Raw genomic sequence first — 15,866 nt, forward strand, 5'->3', positions numbered from 1 at the left:
CAGTGTTGGATAGGCAAATGTGCTGACGACAACAGCATTATTTCCAAAAAAATTAACATTAAATTCCACTAGCCTTACATTCTGTCACATTCATACACAGGCTTATTACCCAAACCCTATATTAGATGGGAATACATTCTTAAAGATTTTGATACAGTTGAATTAAAAAAAAAGGAAAAAAAAATAATCTGTCTAATAATTACCCGCCTAAAGCTAGGTGAACTTCAACATTTTAAATGAGATTTATCCTGCCAATTTATAAAAAAAAATTTTTTTTTGTTGTGTGTGTGAAACAAATATTGAAAATTTAGAGCATGTTTTATTTTTGTTGTGATATGGTGCAATGCTTTTGGAGAGATGTGCAGAACTGTCCAGGGAGGGTGAACTCTCCCACCACTCACTGCGAAGTTAATTAGGTTTGTTTGTCTGGAAAACAAAGAGTTTGATTTTGTTATTAATTTCTTGTTATGTCTTGGAAAGTTTTTCATACATGAGTGCAGATTTAAATTGAAGTCCAACTTTAACCAGTGGATGAATGAGGTTAAACTCTTGTGCAAATCTTTAAAATCAGTTAAAAACAAGAAAACCTTCAAATTTGATTTCCTCTTTTGGATTCATATCATTAAATTAAAAAAGCCATCATGATTTATTTGTTTTAAATTTTATTTTGTATTTTATTTAATTATTTGTTTGTTTTATTGTGATTTTTCTGTTTTGTTACTGGCTATGCTAAACCTATAAGGCTGATCAAGTGTTATATTCAGAAAATTGTTTATGGACCTTGTTTGTTTGTTTGTAAAGTGGAAGCATAATTAAAAAAACTGTTATGAAGCAAATACACTATCATAATAATTAATAATACACAATAATAATATATTCTATTCAACTTCACCCAATTACAGTTACAGTATTGTGTTTTGCAATACGTAGGCTATAAAGTAGCTGAACTTTATTATACAAAAGCTAACACAAAGCTATTTATCCATGAAACAACAATTACCTATTTGCAGTAGCCTAAGCAAAACTCAACAGGGAGAGAGATGTGACTTTATATTGTGTAGCATTTAATTATTTATTTAGAAATATGGTCATTTTGGTAGTTACTTTTTAATCCCATAATCATCCCACAATGGTTTTTAGTTTTCATGTAATTGGTAGAACTGCAAACATTGCTACAAATGTTTTAATATAAGAAAATAGTTAGATAGAGAGCTAAACTTTTACGAAGCCAATATGTTTATTCTTATTATAAGCCAATAAGTTCATTATAATTACATTAATATATTATTCATAATTTGTCAATATTTTCTTCCAACAAAAGTGTTTTACAAAATATCACGCCTGAAATTAAGCCAATGAGAAACAATCGCGAAGGATATGACATGTTTTTGTTTAATTTAGAAACTAATAATAAGAGTAAAACACTGAAATCTCCAACGACGCCTTTGTTTATTTATTTTATCAGTCGATAACGAACATAACGGCTCTGCTCGGTCACGCGACGGGCGGAAATGACGTGTCAGGGTAGTTGTGTGAAAACGGAAGTCACGTGACACGGCTGGGAGTGCTGTCATGTGATGGTCCCTGCGTTTGCAACGAAGCTCTACACAGCCAGCAAACAAAATAATAAAACCCGCTCAAGAGACGAGAAACTCGCACAGAAGAGAGCCTGAACCCGCTGAGCGTGTATCATGGGGTGCTGTTTCAGCAGCGACAGCGAGACGTCGGAGCAGGTAGAGGAGATCTGATCAAGAGACACATATAACAGCCAGAAAAACTGCTGAATGTGGCGTTTGTATTCCTGCAACAACAACATACATCACACATTTATTATTACTGTTGTGTGTTTGTAGGTCTGGCTACACGAACAGGCCAATGCTGTGTGTGTGTGTGTTTCAAAACTACACCAAACTTACTCTAATGCCTCATTTCATTTGATTGTTTTTCTAATCAAAGTGATTGGCTTCACTGATGGATCAATGATGATTAGACATGGGAAATGTCATAAACTGAGAGTATGTGTGGATCTGATCCCTGGATCTGACATGTGGTCATGAATGAGGAAATTATGTACTCAGGGTTCCCAATGTCATGGAAAGTGTGATATTGACATCAGTGGGGTTTCAAATCCAGGCCTGGAAATATATGTAATTACTGAGCAAATGTCAAAGAGTACATTGAAAAAAGTGTTTAATACAAATATATTCTCATTATAATTTTCTCTAAATTCTCATATTGTAACCCTATATATTTTGTAATATTATTATATCAATCGTTTAAAACATATTATTTACAAATGATTTGTACTTTTTGGACCACACTGTATTTTTTTACCATACTTTATTATTATTATTTTTTTAAAGCCAAATCTCTATAGAATGATCTTTATCAGTAGTGTAAAGTATCTGAGTAAATGTAATTAGTCACTGTATCTTTTTGGCTTCTTTGTAGTTTTACTGAGTATCAAAGATATTAGCATTAGATTAGATATTTTTACTCTCTACTTGACTACATTTTTGATAAGTATGTGTGCTCTTTACTCAATTACATTAGCATGGCACCAAACTTTTTCTGCAGCAGTTTATTTCTGCTATAAAGAAGGGATATCACCATCTACAGGGCGTTGAAGGTACGAGATCATGTGTGTTTCACCTCTACTCACCCAAACTTGTCAACAAAGCTACTTTACACGACTGCCAGTGCATTACCAGGTAGTTTCTGAATCACAGGATTTTGATATTTGATATAGCTTGTCCAGTGCAAGTAGGCTTTGACTATTTAATTTTACTCCTCAGCATTATTTTATGTATCTGTCATGTGGAAGAGACCTTTTTGAAGGATATTGTATTTTTATGCCCTTTTTGAGCACTTTTGACTCACTTTTTGAGATTGAGTGTTTGTTGGCATTTAAGAGGCTGTTGTGTTGACCTTGATTTATTGCAATTTTGAGGTGTTTTATTTTGATTTTAGAGAATAAACATGTGATCGCTCTCCTCACAAACCAACAGTTTCTTGTTTTTCAATGGTATGTCTCTCAGGTGTTTGAGCCTACATTCAGTATGAGTAAAATACTTAAGTATTGTTAAAATCAGTGGGAAAAGCAGTGGAAATGCTTTCTTTGTCTAAATCACTTCTGTGCAGGGTCAAGTGATGTAAGTTTGTAAGTTATTGCAGAGTCTGGGAAATATGGAGGAGGAAGTCATTTAGCAGATGTTGTTATCAAGAGCAACTTACAGTATACTTATGACCGGTTCAGTCGACCTGAACTGAAGCCACCCGGGGTTAAAGTCAAGTCAAAATGTAAAAACCTGCTCCGCCTCTGATGAGTGACATATTGCCACTCGATTATAGTGAAGTGGTTCAAGGGAGTGGGTTTCTAATATTTTTTGTTGTTGATTTTTACAAAGCATTTGATGTTGTTAAACATCCCTTTTTTTTCTAAACCTTGCAGCATTCAGGTTTCGGAGTAAGATTCATAAATATCATTGAAATGTTAATTGGAATCAATAGCTGCAGACATATGTGACCCTGGACCACAAAACCAGTCACATGGGCCTTTTTTTTTAAATTGAGAGTTGTACATCATCTGAAAGCTGAATAAATAAACTTTCCATTGATTTATGGTTTGTTATGATAGGATGATATTTGGCCGAGATACAATATTGAAAATCTGGAATCTGAGGGTGCAAAAAAATCGAAACATTGAGAAAATCTCCTTTAAAGTCCATTTATGTTGGCGATTGTGCTGCATTCACTCACAAAAATAAATGTTTTATATATTTACGGTAGGAAATTTACAAAATATCTTCATGGAACATGATCTTTACTTAATATCCTAAATCGATAATTCTGACCCATACAATGTATTGTTGGCTATTGCCACAAATATACCCGTGCGACTCGTGACTGGTTTTGTGATCCAGGGTCACATATCGTCACTGACATTACTATCATCACATAGACAAATAGCTGTTTAGTCACTGTTTTAGGTCAGTGTTTCCTTCTTAAAGATGTGTGCTGGTGTGTCTTTCCGTGATCATGCTTTTGACCTCTCGACTCTTTTGTGCAGAAGAATGATGAGGTGAGGCCATTGATTCCTGACCCAAACCTGGACAGAAAACCCACCAATGGCTCGGAGCGAAACGCAGACAGCCTGACGTCCAACCGCACAGACGAGCAGGCCTTGCTCACGGTCATCCTGCAGCGCACAGCCCTGTACGAGTCCTGTCCTTATTCAGCACACACTACTTAGTATTTTTGTCTTGTTTCCAGTCCAAATATATAAAAAAATAATAATAATAAATCAAGATGCATTTACTAAAGTAGTAAAAGGCCACAAGATATAATGTCTTGTTTTCTAGAGTTGTTGCTTAAAACAAGTCAAATTATCTACCAATGGGGTAAGAAAAATGATCTTGTTTCTGTTTGAATTAAGATTATTTTTCTCACCCCAATGGCAGATAATTTTGCACTTTTTAAGCAACAACTCACTTCATTTTGATTTATTTCTCTAGAAAACAAGACATTATATCTTATGGCCTTTTACTACTTTAGTAAATGCATCTTGATTTAAGAATTTTTAGATATTTGGACTGGAAACAAGGCAAAAATACACAGTTTTCTGCATTTATGGCTGTTGGTGGATGAAAACCTTTTCTTTTTCTCTTGGGTAGGAACATAATTGACGTGTCGGCTGTGGATTCTCAAGGCATGGAGCAACATGAATACATGGACAAAGCTAGACAGTACAGGTGTGTTTGCTGTTCTGAAATGCCATATACAGTAGACTCTAGATCATAGCAAGTCACGTTTCTCTTTCTTTGAGGTTTTTATAGGGATAAAATGCGCAAGATGGTTTCTTTTTGTTTTCTATTACGGTGTACTAACAGTGTTCAAGTTGGTTTGTTACTTAAATAACCATGCAACGCTAGATGTGGAACATCTTTTTTGGTAAAACTTTATTTCAAATGTCCACTTTAGCCATTTTATTAACTATAAGTAACTTTGCAACTACATGCAGTCATTAGTAGTATTAGTAGACCGTCTGCTTAATATCTGCTAACACTTAAACTTTGCAAGTACGTCAACTTATCCTACTAATTCGAACCCTAAGAGTCTACTAATACTCTAATGAGAGTTAGTTGACACGTAGTTGCAAACTAAGGTATTTATAGTTAGTAGAGAATCTAAAGTGGACTATCAAAATAAAGTGTAACCAACTTTCTTAACATCATCAAATTGAAATGAATTACAGGGTTAGTTCTTCCAAAAATGAAACTTCTGTCATTAATTACTCATCATTATGTCGAATCAAAGCTGTAAGACTTTTGTCTTGGACTTTTGTCCATCTTCAGAACACAAATGAAGATATTTTTGATGAAATCTGAGAGCTTTCTGACCCTGAACCGGTGTGCGTCGTGGCTCTCTCGTGAATGCGCGTTGGAGATTCAGATTTTGTAAATAAAGTGGTAAATAATGTTTTTTTTTGCACAAACAAAGCACTCGTGCTGCTTCATAAAATGAATGTTAAACCCCTGGAGTCACTTGGATTACTTTAAATAGATTTACATTTCTGGGGCTTGAAAGTGTCAGTTGTGTGGCTGTCAATGGAGGGACAGAAATCTCTCAGATTTCATCAAAAAGATCTTCATTTGTGTTCATGAAGATGAACGAAAGTCTTACGGGTTTGGAACGACTTGAGGGTGAGAAATTAATGACAGAATTAAAATTTTTTGGTTGAACTATCCCTTTAACGAGGCAAAGTTCTGTAACTGTTCACCATTTGTTAAAGTTTCCTGTGTAGTGCATTTTTAAATGTGTGTATCGAGCTGAATGATGTGTGTTTGTGCTAAAGCACCAAGCTGGAGGTGTTGAGCAGAACGCTGTCTCAGAAGAAGCCGGTTCCTCTCGCGTCACTGACCAGCCAACCTCACCAGGTGCTCGCCGCTGACCTGGTGCCCTACGCAGACGTACAGCAGGTCAGCTTCACCTCATTAAATCACCCTATGACACGACATAAAAAAAAAATGGATGCTTAACTTGTAAGGCTAGTCGTAGCGGTTTATGCGTATACAAATATTGCAAAGACATTCCTTCCTTGGGAGGCATTTCAGTGTCACATGATCCTTCATAAATCAGTCTAATATGCTGATTCGCTGTTTAAGAAACATTTCTGATTATTATCAATGTTGAAAACAGTTGTGTTGCTTCATATTTTTGTGGAAACGGTAATGCGTTTTTGTTCAGGATTCTCTGATGAATCAAAAGAACAGCAGTTATTTGAAATAGAAATCTTTAGTAACATTATAAATGTCACTTTTTATCAATGTAATGCATCCTTGCTGAATAAAACTCTTTGTGAGGGTCACAGTACTGTATTTATATTCACAGTACTGTATATCAAGTAAGAATTTAAGAACATTAATTGCACATTAATGCACTAGAATTCACTGGACATTTCATTTTTTTCAGTGTTTTGTTTGATTTATTGTGCTCTTTCCTCCTCAGGTCTCTAAGATCGCTGCGTACGCCTACAGCGCCATCTCTCAAATCAAAGTAGATGCCAAGGAAGAGCTGGTGGTGCAGTTTGCTATACCATGATTCAAAAAATGGACCCTGTCCCTCCCCACATTCTCTGTTTCTGTCTCTCTTTCTGGCCCTTTTCACTCCTCTGTTCTCCTTCCAAACTTCTTGATATGCAGACGCCCATGTCTTTGTTCTCTGAATGTCCTGCAGATAAACATAATTCACCCCAACCAGAGCTCTTTGTGTAAATCCGTCACCCGAGACCACAGAACAGATCCGAGGGGGGAAAACCATCTGATCCCAGCGGTTTCTGTGACGAGTTGCATTTGATCAGTTACCGGTAGATCTTCAGGTGTGAGTTCATGCATTAATCAAACCTTTTACAACAAAAATGTCAAATTCGACAGTCGTGTCAAGCTGCTACGATTGCATATTTTAGTTTTATTTGTTCTTGTTGTTGTTGTTGGTTTTTTTTCTGTTGGATTTTCAGTTGGTTAGACATTGTTAAACTGAGACTCCAGACTTCACTGTACTAGTTTTACTCAGTTCGGCGGGATCGTCTTAACACACATAATTCTGCACGTAATTCACTCGTTCGCCTGTAGGATTCTGGAATCACTGTGGTTTAGAGTTCATTATTCCTAATTAAATCCCATTAATGTATGCACTGTGTTTCAGGATTGGGATGCTGATGAATATAGGCAACATGCATAAATAATACCTCTGTCTAACCAGAGTAACACACGTAACCTTTTTACCTTTTATTTTAATTCTTCATTGGAAGCAGAACTCTCTTGTTGTGTGTGAATGATCTGCTTGAAAGTCAATCAAATTGATTCCCGGCTGGTTTAGATTTTAGTCTATTACTGTAACCTACTCAAAGTATGGGATGTCCTGCAACTTTAGACCTTGTTAATTCGAGTTTTTAACTAGTCGGCATCATTTTTCTCCATTTGCCATGTTGTGGCGGAGTGTAAATATAGGCTAACAGAACAAGTGACGCGCCGCGCCATGTCATATCAAAAATATTGGTTCATTTGCGGTTCATTTTGAATCCTTTAAAGCGGCTCTGCTGTAACTGGAGGGAAAGGGTTTCTTTTACTGTCAGGCAGTCATATCGGAAAACACTGACGCTGATTAAACCGAGCCAGGGCAGTGAGGCCTGTCTAACAAGTAAACATACTGTCAAATCAGAGAGTTTTGGATGGGGCGGTGGGTTCGAACGGCAGTTTGTAAAGAAAGATTTTGTGTCAATGCCTTTAATGTACAAAGTGTAAAATGATTCAAGAAGAATGATAAGCGAGAAGCGTAAACGGCTCTACGGCGCCCCCTGGCTGTATTATGCCTTAGTTGTAAGGCTTCTCGATCAGTGGCTTGTTTTTAGCTAAGCAAACAGGGACACTTTTACCTTGCCTGTTCCACTTTTAATGTAATAAAAACAATTCAAATATATTATGAAGTTGCTTTAACAGTCAAACTGGTTTTTTTTTTCTTCTGTTGTGCCGAAAGACGAGGAAAGCACTAGTGAACTGCCCCTCTTTCCTGACCGAGTTTGAAATGCCACACGGTATGTTTGTGTAATTATTTATTTTTGATTTTATGTATTTTTGCACGCATGCAGACCGTGTGGCACCATTGGCTCTCTAGATCGTCGCAAGGCACATTTCTCTTTCTTTGAGGTTTTTAAAGGGATAAAATACGCTGCAAGACTCAAGATGGGTTTTTTTTGTTGTTGTTTTTTGTTGCAGTGAACTAATAAGTGTTCAAGTTTGTTTGTTATCCTAAATGTGGAATACTACCTGATTTACAGAGATCTCGTTTCTTAGGCTAGTACCAAAAATTTAATCTCAATATTCTGTTAATACTGTTTTGTTGAATGAAATTATGCATTAAAGACTTTCAAAATTGTAAAGTATTATTTTATTTTATTGAATGTGCAGACATGCATTGGTGGCGAGTACAATGAGAATATTTTCTTCATTCATTGTCTTGCATGCAACACTTCTAGATTGCTTTAGTGGACGTTACTCTGTTGCTTAAGATGTTTCACCACTTATCCATGTGGCTTCATCAACAGCTAATGAAGAAACACTCTAGGTGACTAAAGTAACTCCAGCCCTGCAACTATTAAATGGTTTTGGATGAGGTTATAGTAAAGGCAACTTAACTGTGATAGATCGAACCGTTGCTAATAAACATGAATGTTTATTAGACATAAAGCCAAGCCATCTGTAACATGACAGGGTGTCGGATGAGGAAGGCTCAGTCCACTTTGCTTTGACTCGTGGATTTGCGCGGGTTTCTCCTCTTTTGCCAAACTGAAGTCAACTCTCGCTCTTGTTTGGTCACTGCACTGAAATCAATCATCTTCACATGAGGAAGGGTGGCGATCAAATGTGCCCTGGGAAGAGAGGCAGAAAAGCAACTTAGTGGAATAATCATACCTCGAAGAGAACATTTGTCTGTGATTTTATACACAATTCTGAGCGATTCAACACTTCATAAGAGAAATTGGTAACACTTTACAATAAGATCCTGGGCCCGTATTCATAAAGATTCTAAGAATCCTCTCAGAAAACTCTTAATTTAGCTTAAAAACTTTTACGTAGGAGTCTTAGCTTAAGAGCAATTCGAGACCGATCTGAGAGCAACTCTGAGTAAGGAAAAGACAAAAACTTTTATCCTAGTGAGGAGGCGGGGTTGACCCCGTTGCTATGTCGACACAATCTTTTGAAGACTGTGATTGGTTGGTTGACCAAGAAGGAAAAAAAGATTTATATTTCTATTCTAAGCCTCCACTTTGAAATTACATGCGTAATTTTTCCTATTTGACCGTTCTCTCACACACACACACTATATATGTGTATATACATCCTTTTTTTTATTTACCATGCTGTTGATTTCCTATAAGGTATTTGATTGGCTTAGAATGATAAAAATTGTTCCACTCTTTCCAATTACACCGATTACTGGCATGTCTATTTAAGTGGTGGTTTGAATGTTGGTTTTAATGTATCAAACATGGAATTTTCCCAGTTCCCAAATATCGTAATGTAGTGATTACTTTCATTTCAGGCGCTATGGCATTTCTGCGCTGTGTCGGAGATATTAGCGTGTCTCTAAAAAGATCTGTCACAAACATGATCCCTGCACGATCTAATATATATCTTCTTATTAACTCACTGTCATCCATTGTCTGCAACACATTTCTTCTCCCTCTTCGTCTTTCTGCCATTTTCTCCTCTGCTAAAGAAACTCTTAAGCCTCTTAAAAGTCCTCGTCTGTGCTCCTAACAATTTTGACCTTAAGACGTCTTTTAAGGGTTAAGATGCTTTCTGAATTACTTTTTTCTTTACTAGGATTTTTTCTTTAATTTTAAGAGTAAACGCCCACATTTCTAAGAATTTTCTTAGAATTTTGTCACTAGGAGCTACTCTTTGCATTAAGATTCTTTATGAATACGGGCCCTGTTTGTTAAAGGGTAAGTTCACCCAAAAATGAAAATTCTGTCAGTAATACTCACCCTCATGACTATTTTAACAATGTCTTTACTAACTTTTCTGGGCTGGCAGATATCAGTTACCTTGCAGCCTATGAAGGAGTGAGACAGCTCTCAGATTTAATCAAAAATATCTTAATTTGTGTTCCGAAGATGAACGAAAGTCTTACAGGGTTGGAACAGATGAACACAACTTTTATGAATTTTGAAGCTTAAATTCAGTCACCTGAAGTAAAAAGCTAAAGGTAGGCTATAAACGAACTACACCTCGGCCCCACAAATTTGACCCCAAAAGCAAGATTTTAACAGTTTCATAACACTCCATTAATTAATGGAAGTACAACAAATAAATCCATGATGTATAAATGTTTTGTATTCGCATTAATAGGCTTTGTTGTGCAAAATATATGGTCTTATTTCTTTCTATTTGATTGTGGGGTGAGACCAGACCTGGACATGTCCTTGATTATAGGCCATGGGCTGGGAAAGGTCTTAACACATGCACATGCCGCGTGTGTATCAGAACTATATGTGATTACTGTTGCTGTGCAGAGGTTTGTAACTGGATCCTAACCGCAGTTTCAGCACCTGTTGTACAGAGATCCACAGGGGAAAATCACAGAGTTCAGATACGGCATGATGTGTTTACTGCATGAACACTGTACTGAGGCAAAAATTATAGTTCTGTTATTAACTATTGTATAAACATGCTGCTTGCTTTCTATTGAACTTTTGAGTTGCTCAGAACAAAATAAGTCAAACAGATCTGAAACGACTTAAAGGTGAAAAATGGAATGGAAACTCTTCTGCTCCCTGACCTGTGCACAGGGCCTAAACTGAACACTCGCCAAATGCGAGTAAAAAACAGCATTGGCGAGTATGGTAAATGGATTGCATTTATATAGCGCTTTCAACAGACCACCAAAGCGCTTTACATATTGCCTCACATTCACCCATTCACTCACTCATTCATACACCGACGGCGGTGTCAGCCATGCAAGGCGTCATCCAGCTCGTCGGGAGCAGCTGGGGTTAGGTGTCTTGCTCATGGACACCTCGACACTTGGTCAGGTGGAACCACCGATGGAACCACCAACCTTTTGGTTTGTAGACAACCTACATGAGCCACTGCCGCCCAATATAGTAAAGATGCACATGAAATAAACAGTGCTTTTCAGGTTTTTCAGGTAGGTCTAACAGTAGTTTTCAGCGACAGAAATGTAATAAATCAAGCAAATGTAAAATAACACTGTATAGTCTTCACTGCATAAATTAAGCATCCTTATTAATGAATGCTTATTAAAGTTACAAAGGTTATTCAGTCAAGAGCAGTGAGTGATTTTTTTTCTTTGTCCAACATTAAAAACACACAGCAGGAATATTAGGCTGCTGTCACTTTAAGAGCGAATGCACGGATCTAATATACTAATACACATGCATTTACTTTTTCAACTGTTTGTGTTCACTTAAGACATAACCGACTATGTTTACTAGTATACTCGCTATTATATTATAATAGCGAGTATTATAATATTCGCTATTATAATAACATATATGTCATTTTGTGTGAAATTTTGTGTGAAATTGGCCGCTCAAGTGCAAGAAGACATGAAAGAGAGCAGTTTAGGATTCACACAGTCTGAGACGCGGCTTTCTGAGCGAGCGCTTAGGATGGGTGCACACACAAAACTTTCCACACAGTGCAGCTCTTGAGTAACGAAATGAGCTCCTTTCGTGTCTTGGGCTTGAATATTTAAAGTTTTATGAATTCTAACAATGCATGAAAGTTAACAAATGTGAACAACAAAATGACATAAAATAATAGCGAGAAATAAAAGGAGAATTAGATGCGGTCAAAACAGTTTGTAACCTGTAAAAAAAAAAAAAAAAAGCCCAGATGGTACATTTTCTTTTTGCCACACCTGCCAATGGCCGATACAAAGTCACCGGCCATTGGCAGGTGCTGCAAAAAGTTAGTTTTAGGCCCTGATTGTGTATCTAACTGCCCTTTGACCTTCAACCATACCTGTAGTCAGGCTCGGTCACTATGGGGTTGCCGTGCAGAGTGATGGTATGGAGGGACGGCAGCACAGCAAGTTTATCCACTTCCGACAACTTACAAATACGATTTCCATGGAGATACAACAAACGTAACTCTTTAAGTTGAGTGAGGACCTGACGGAAAGAGAGAGAATGACGTGTCAGTGTAGATCCTCTAGTATAGTACATAATCTACACACAAACTGTTCTGCTAGACCAGGGTTTCTCAAATCAGTCCTGGAGGGCCACTGTCCTGCACAGTTTAGCTCCAACCCTGATCAAACACACCTAGCTGTGAGTTTCTAGTGATCCTGAAGACATTGAATAGCTTGCTCAGGTGTGTTTGATCAGGGTTGGAGCTGAACTGTGCAGGACAGTGGCCCTCCAGGACCGAGTTTGAGAAACCCTGTGCTAGACACAGGTGGTGAAGTGCGTACTGGGTCGATGTGTTCAATCTCATTGAAGGAGAGGTCGAGCCAGGCCAGACGGTTCGGCTCAGCAAACAGAGCAGAGATTGTGTCCGTCAGACCCGACAAGTTTGAGATTAAGTTGTTGTTGAGTCTGAGCGTCTGGCTGAGGAACTTCCGCTCTGAGTCGCGCTTTAGCCGAAGAGCGCCTGGATTCGGCACATCAGAAAGAATGTCTGAAGAAAAGGGGATGGAAAGAAAGTAAGTTAATAGTGCTTTAGAGGAAAAGCAACGCACTGCAATCAATAATTGTGTACATTGATACAGACTGATAATAATGTGTATAAATGTTCTTTCAGAGGAGAAATGTAATAAATCACTTGAACCTCTTCACATTTCCATACAATGTTTTTTGAAAGAAGTCTCTTCTGCTCCCCAAGGCTGCATTTATTTGATCCAAAAACAGTAATATTGTGAAATATTATTACAATTTAAAATAACTGTTTTCTATTTGAATACATTTAAAATGTAAATTATTCCTGTGATCAAAGCTGTATTTTCAGCATCATTACTTAAGTCTTCAGTGTCACGTGATTCTTCAGAAATCATTCTAATACTAGTGCAAAATGCCCGTGCAAAATCAGTTTTTGTGTGTGTTTTTAGTAATTGTTGGTTTGGTGTGTATTAAGCAGTTTTTATTGTATAATTATTTTTGTATGAATTTTTGAACTTGACATTACACAATGCACAAAGAGCCGCCTATTGCATTTTCTGCACAATTCACGGTGCTAATTCATGGCGGCCTCAGTGGGCGCGTTAAATTTGACATTATCCTATTATAGTAGAGCTACTCCTCTTACGAAATCCAATTTTTTAGCAATTATTACTGTGGAATTTTTTTTTATGAAGCTTTGAACTTGCCACTTTACACAATAATGAGCCGCCTAATGCATGTTCTGCCCATTTCGCGGCAGGGTTTCTCAGCCGCTGCGTTAAAGCAGCTCTTTGTGCATTGTGTAATGTCAAGTTCAAAAATTCATAAAAAAAACTATTCTACAGTAAAAACTGCTTAAAATGTGGATGTCGTTAAGAGTAGTAGCTCTACTATAATGGGCTCATGTCCACTTTAACTCAGCCTCTGAGACGGCTGAGATATCGCAAAATGGGCAGAAAATGCAAATGCAACCAAAACAATGCAACTTCTATAACTGTATTGTCACATTTGTCAACTTCATGGGTTCATAACTTCAAAATGCTACAGTAAAAATTTCTAAATATGTGCATGGTGAAGCACAATGGGTATTAAAGGTCCCGTATTATGCCCCTTTTCACAAGATGTAAAATAAGTCTCTGATGTCCCCAGAGTGTGTATGTGAAGTTTCAGCTCAAAATACCCAACAGATCATTTTTTTACAGCATGTTTAAATTGTCATTTTTTGGGGCTCAGAAAAACGCGCTGTTTTAGTGTGTGCCCTTTAAATGCAAATAAGCTGCTGCTGGACGACCCAGGGGGCGGAGCTTCATGAGCTCGCGCTCAGTCTCTCAGGACAATTTCATCTCACGGAATGATGATAATATCTCAGAAACTCTCAGTAACGGTGTTCATTTCGAGTCGGACAATAATGCCTACAGAGTCAGAGTGCTGTATAGAGATGAAACAGGTGTAGTTTAGTAGTTTAATTACGGTTATTATAACGTATTTGTCATCTGCTTGTATGTATCCATTATTTATTAATAGCCTACAAGTCTGCTGTCTGAATGATGATCAAACATATACTGATGAGTTTAATAAAGTTTATTGTACATCACACAAAAGATGAAGCGTCAGTTTTACTTCAGAAAATCACCGTAAGAGCTGAGTAAACACAGTAAGTTATAAGAAGTGCGCAAGTACATAAACGAATTTCGGTAGAGTTGAGGGAGCATTCCTGTGGGCGGAGGTTAGTCAAAAAACTGTTCTAGTGACGTCATTAAAGAAGGAAGTAGAGGGATGTAGTCCAAACGGCCGTTCGATGTAGGCGACTTCTGTTAAATAAAATATCTCGCTTGGCATTGAACTTTGAGCTTTATAATTTTACAGATATTATTTATACTCTAACAACAACATTACACACTAACTAAAGTTTGAAACATGGGATCACGAAGAACGGGACCTTTAAGCCACAGTGCAACTTTTAACGCACCCTCAAGGCAGCTGAGATATAGAGCCCCCAGTTGAGCCAACAATGCAATGGCTCTTCTAACTGTACTATGTTTGTCAACTTCATGGGTCCATAATTTCAAAATTCTAAAATAAAAATATCTGAAATTGTACATGATTATATTCAAGCACAGATGCAGGGTATAAAGCATCAGTGAAACGCCCCCTAATGGGCCAACAACGTGATAACTCTGTATTGTCAGATTGGGTCCATAACTTTAAAATGTACAGTAACCATGCAATGGCTCTTTCAAGTCAATTCAATTTAATTCATTTGTATAACGCTTTTCACAATACATATCATTTCAAAGCAGCTTTCCAGAAAATGCAGGTTTCTATGTTACAAAACCACAATATAGATTTTATGAGATATCAGAAAGTACAGTTATAAGATAGCACAAATTAGTATTTACAAATATCATGCATGCATTTAAGCAAAATTAGTGTGCAGTTTAAAGCAATAATAAAATGATAATTTGTTTAATAATCATCCATGTTTGATGTTCTGGAGTCCTTGCAGGGGTAGGTTTCATCTATTCAAATGTGTCTGAGATCTTCATAAGAGGCTGGATCCAAGCTGGAGTAATCTGTTTTTAATGTGTGTCTTAATGTAAGTTTTCCCACCATCAGTCAAAACCGCTCGGACCGATTCTGTGAACCAGATGAACCGATTCACTGGAAAGATCCGACTCAAAGGAAGGACTCGTTAAAGCGTTCTATTCTGTTTCTGTTCTATTTTGTTTCACTCGAAAACGTGCCCCATTTCGGGAAATAAAATGCGTTTCTAATGTTGAAACAGCAGAAAATGAATTCTGACCTAAAAATTAAGAAGAAGAAGTGTGATGTAAGCAAAACTTTCAAACAAATATAAAAATATGCACTGTAGAAACACACCTGGAATTGTGTTGAGCTCCTTAAAAGAAAAGTCCACTGGAGATCCAAACATGTTCAAACCCACAGGCTTCAGAAAACAAGATAAAAACCTACAAATTCCAATCAGACGGAAGAGTACAAACACTGATCTTGAAACGAAGTTTAACTAAGAGTGACAATTAAAATTTAACCACATAATAAACTAATAATTTTCTAAATTGTCGTCACCATTGTCATGATTTTAGGTGTTCTTTAACCATAGAAAGTTAGAGTCACGCCAACATGGGCGGACCGCAACAAAGTTACCATGGAAACAACGCGT

At 37.1% G+C, this 15,866-nt stretch overlaps 3 protein-coding genes across 4 annotated transcripts in view; 2 read left to right on the forward strand and 1 right to left on the reverse strand.

The window, feature by feature from the left end:
- LOC311090821 (NACHT, LRR and PYD domains-containing protein 3-like) overlaps positions 1 to 15,866 on the forward strand; it is a 430,276-nt gene that overhangs the window by 38,588 nt on the left and 375,822 nt on the right. The window lies entirely within an intron of this gene.
- On the forward strand, positions 1,517 to 8,437 carry lamtor1 (late endosomal/lysosomal adaptor, MAPK and MTOR activator 1). 2 transcript variants are annotated; one of them, XM_084126438.1, is made up of 5 exons: positions 1,517 to 1,733; positions 4,070 to 4,215; positions 4,674 to 4,751; positions 5,855 to 5,978; positions 6,508 to 8,437. In XM_084126438.1, the coding sequence occupies exons 1-5, from the start codon at positions 1,692 to 1,694 to the stop codon at positions 6,598 to 6,600; spliced, it is 483 nt and encodes a 160-aa protein (XP_083982564.1). In that variant the 5' UTR covers positions 1,517 to 1,691; the 3' UTR covers positions 6,601 to 8,437. The 2 variants fall into 2 exon arrangements, with proteins under 2 accessions (XP_083982564.1, XP_083982565.1); XM_084126439.1 differs by having other exon boundaries at positions 1,545 to 1,733; positions 4,073 to 4,215.
- lrrc51 (leucine rich repeat containing 51) lies at positions 8,543 to 15,823 on the reverse strand. The gene is made up of 4 exons (XM_084126437.1): positions 15,566 to 15,823; positions 12,502 to 12,707; positions 12,051 to 12,199; positions 8,543 to 8,926 (listed from the first exon to the last, which is right to left on the reverse strand). Exons 1-4 carry the CDS (start codon positions 15,615 to 15,617, stop codon positions 8,788 to 8,790), a joined length of 546 nt encoding a protein of 181 aa, XP_083982563.1. The 5' UTR covers positions 15,618 to 15,823; the 3' UTR covers positions 8,543 to 8,787.

This window comes from Abramis brama (genome assembly GCF_963993115.1).
Source record: "Abramis brama genome assembly, chromosome: 10".
Lineage (NCBI taxonomy): Eukaryota > Metazoa > Chordata > Actinopteri > Cypriniformes > Leuciscidae > Abramis > Abramis brama.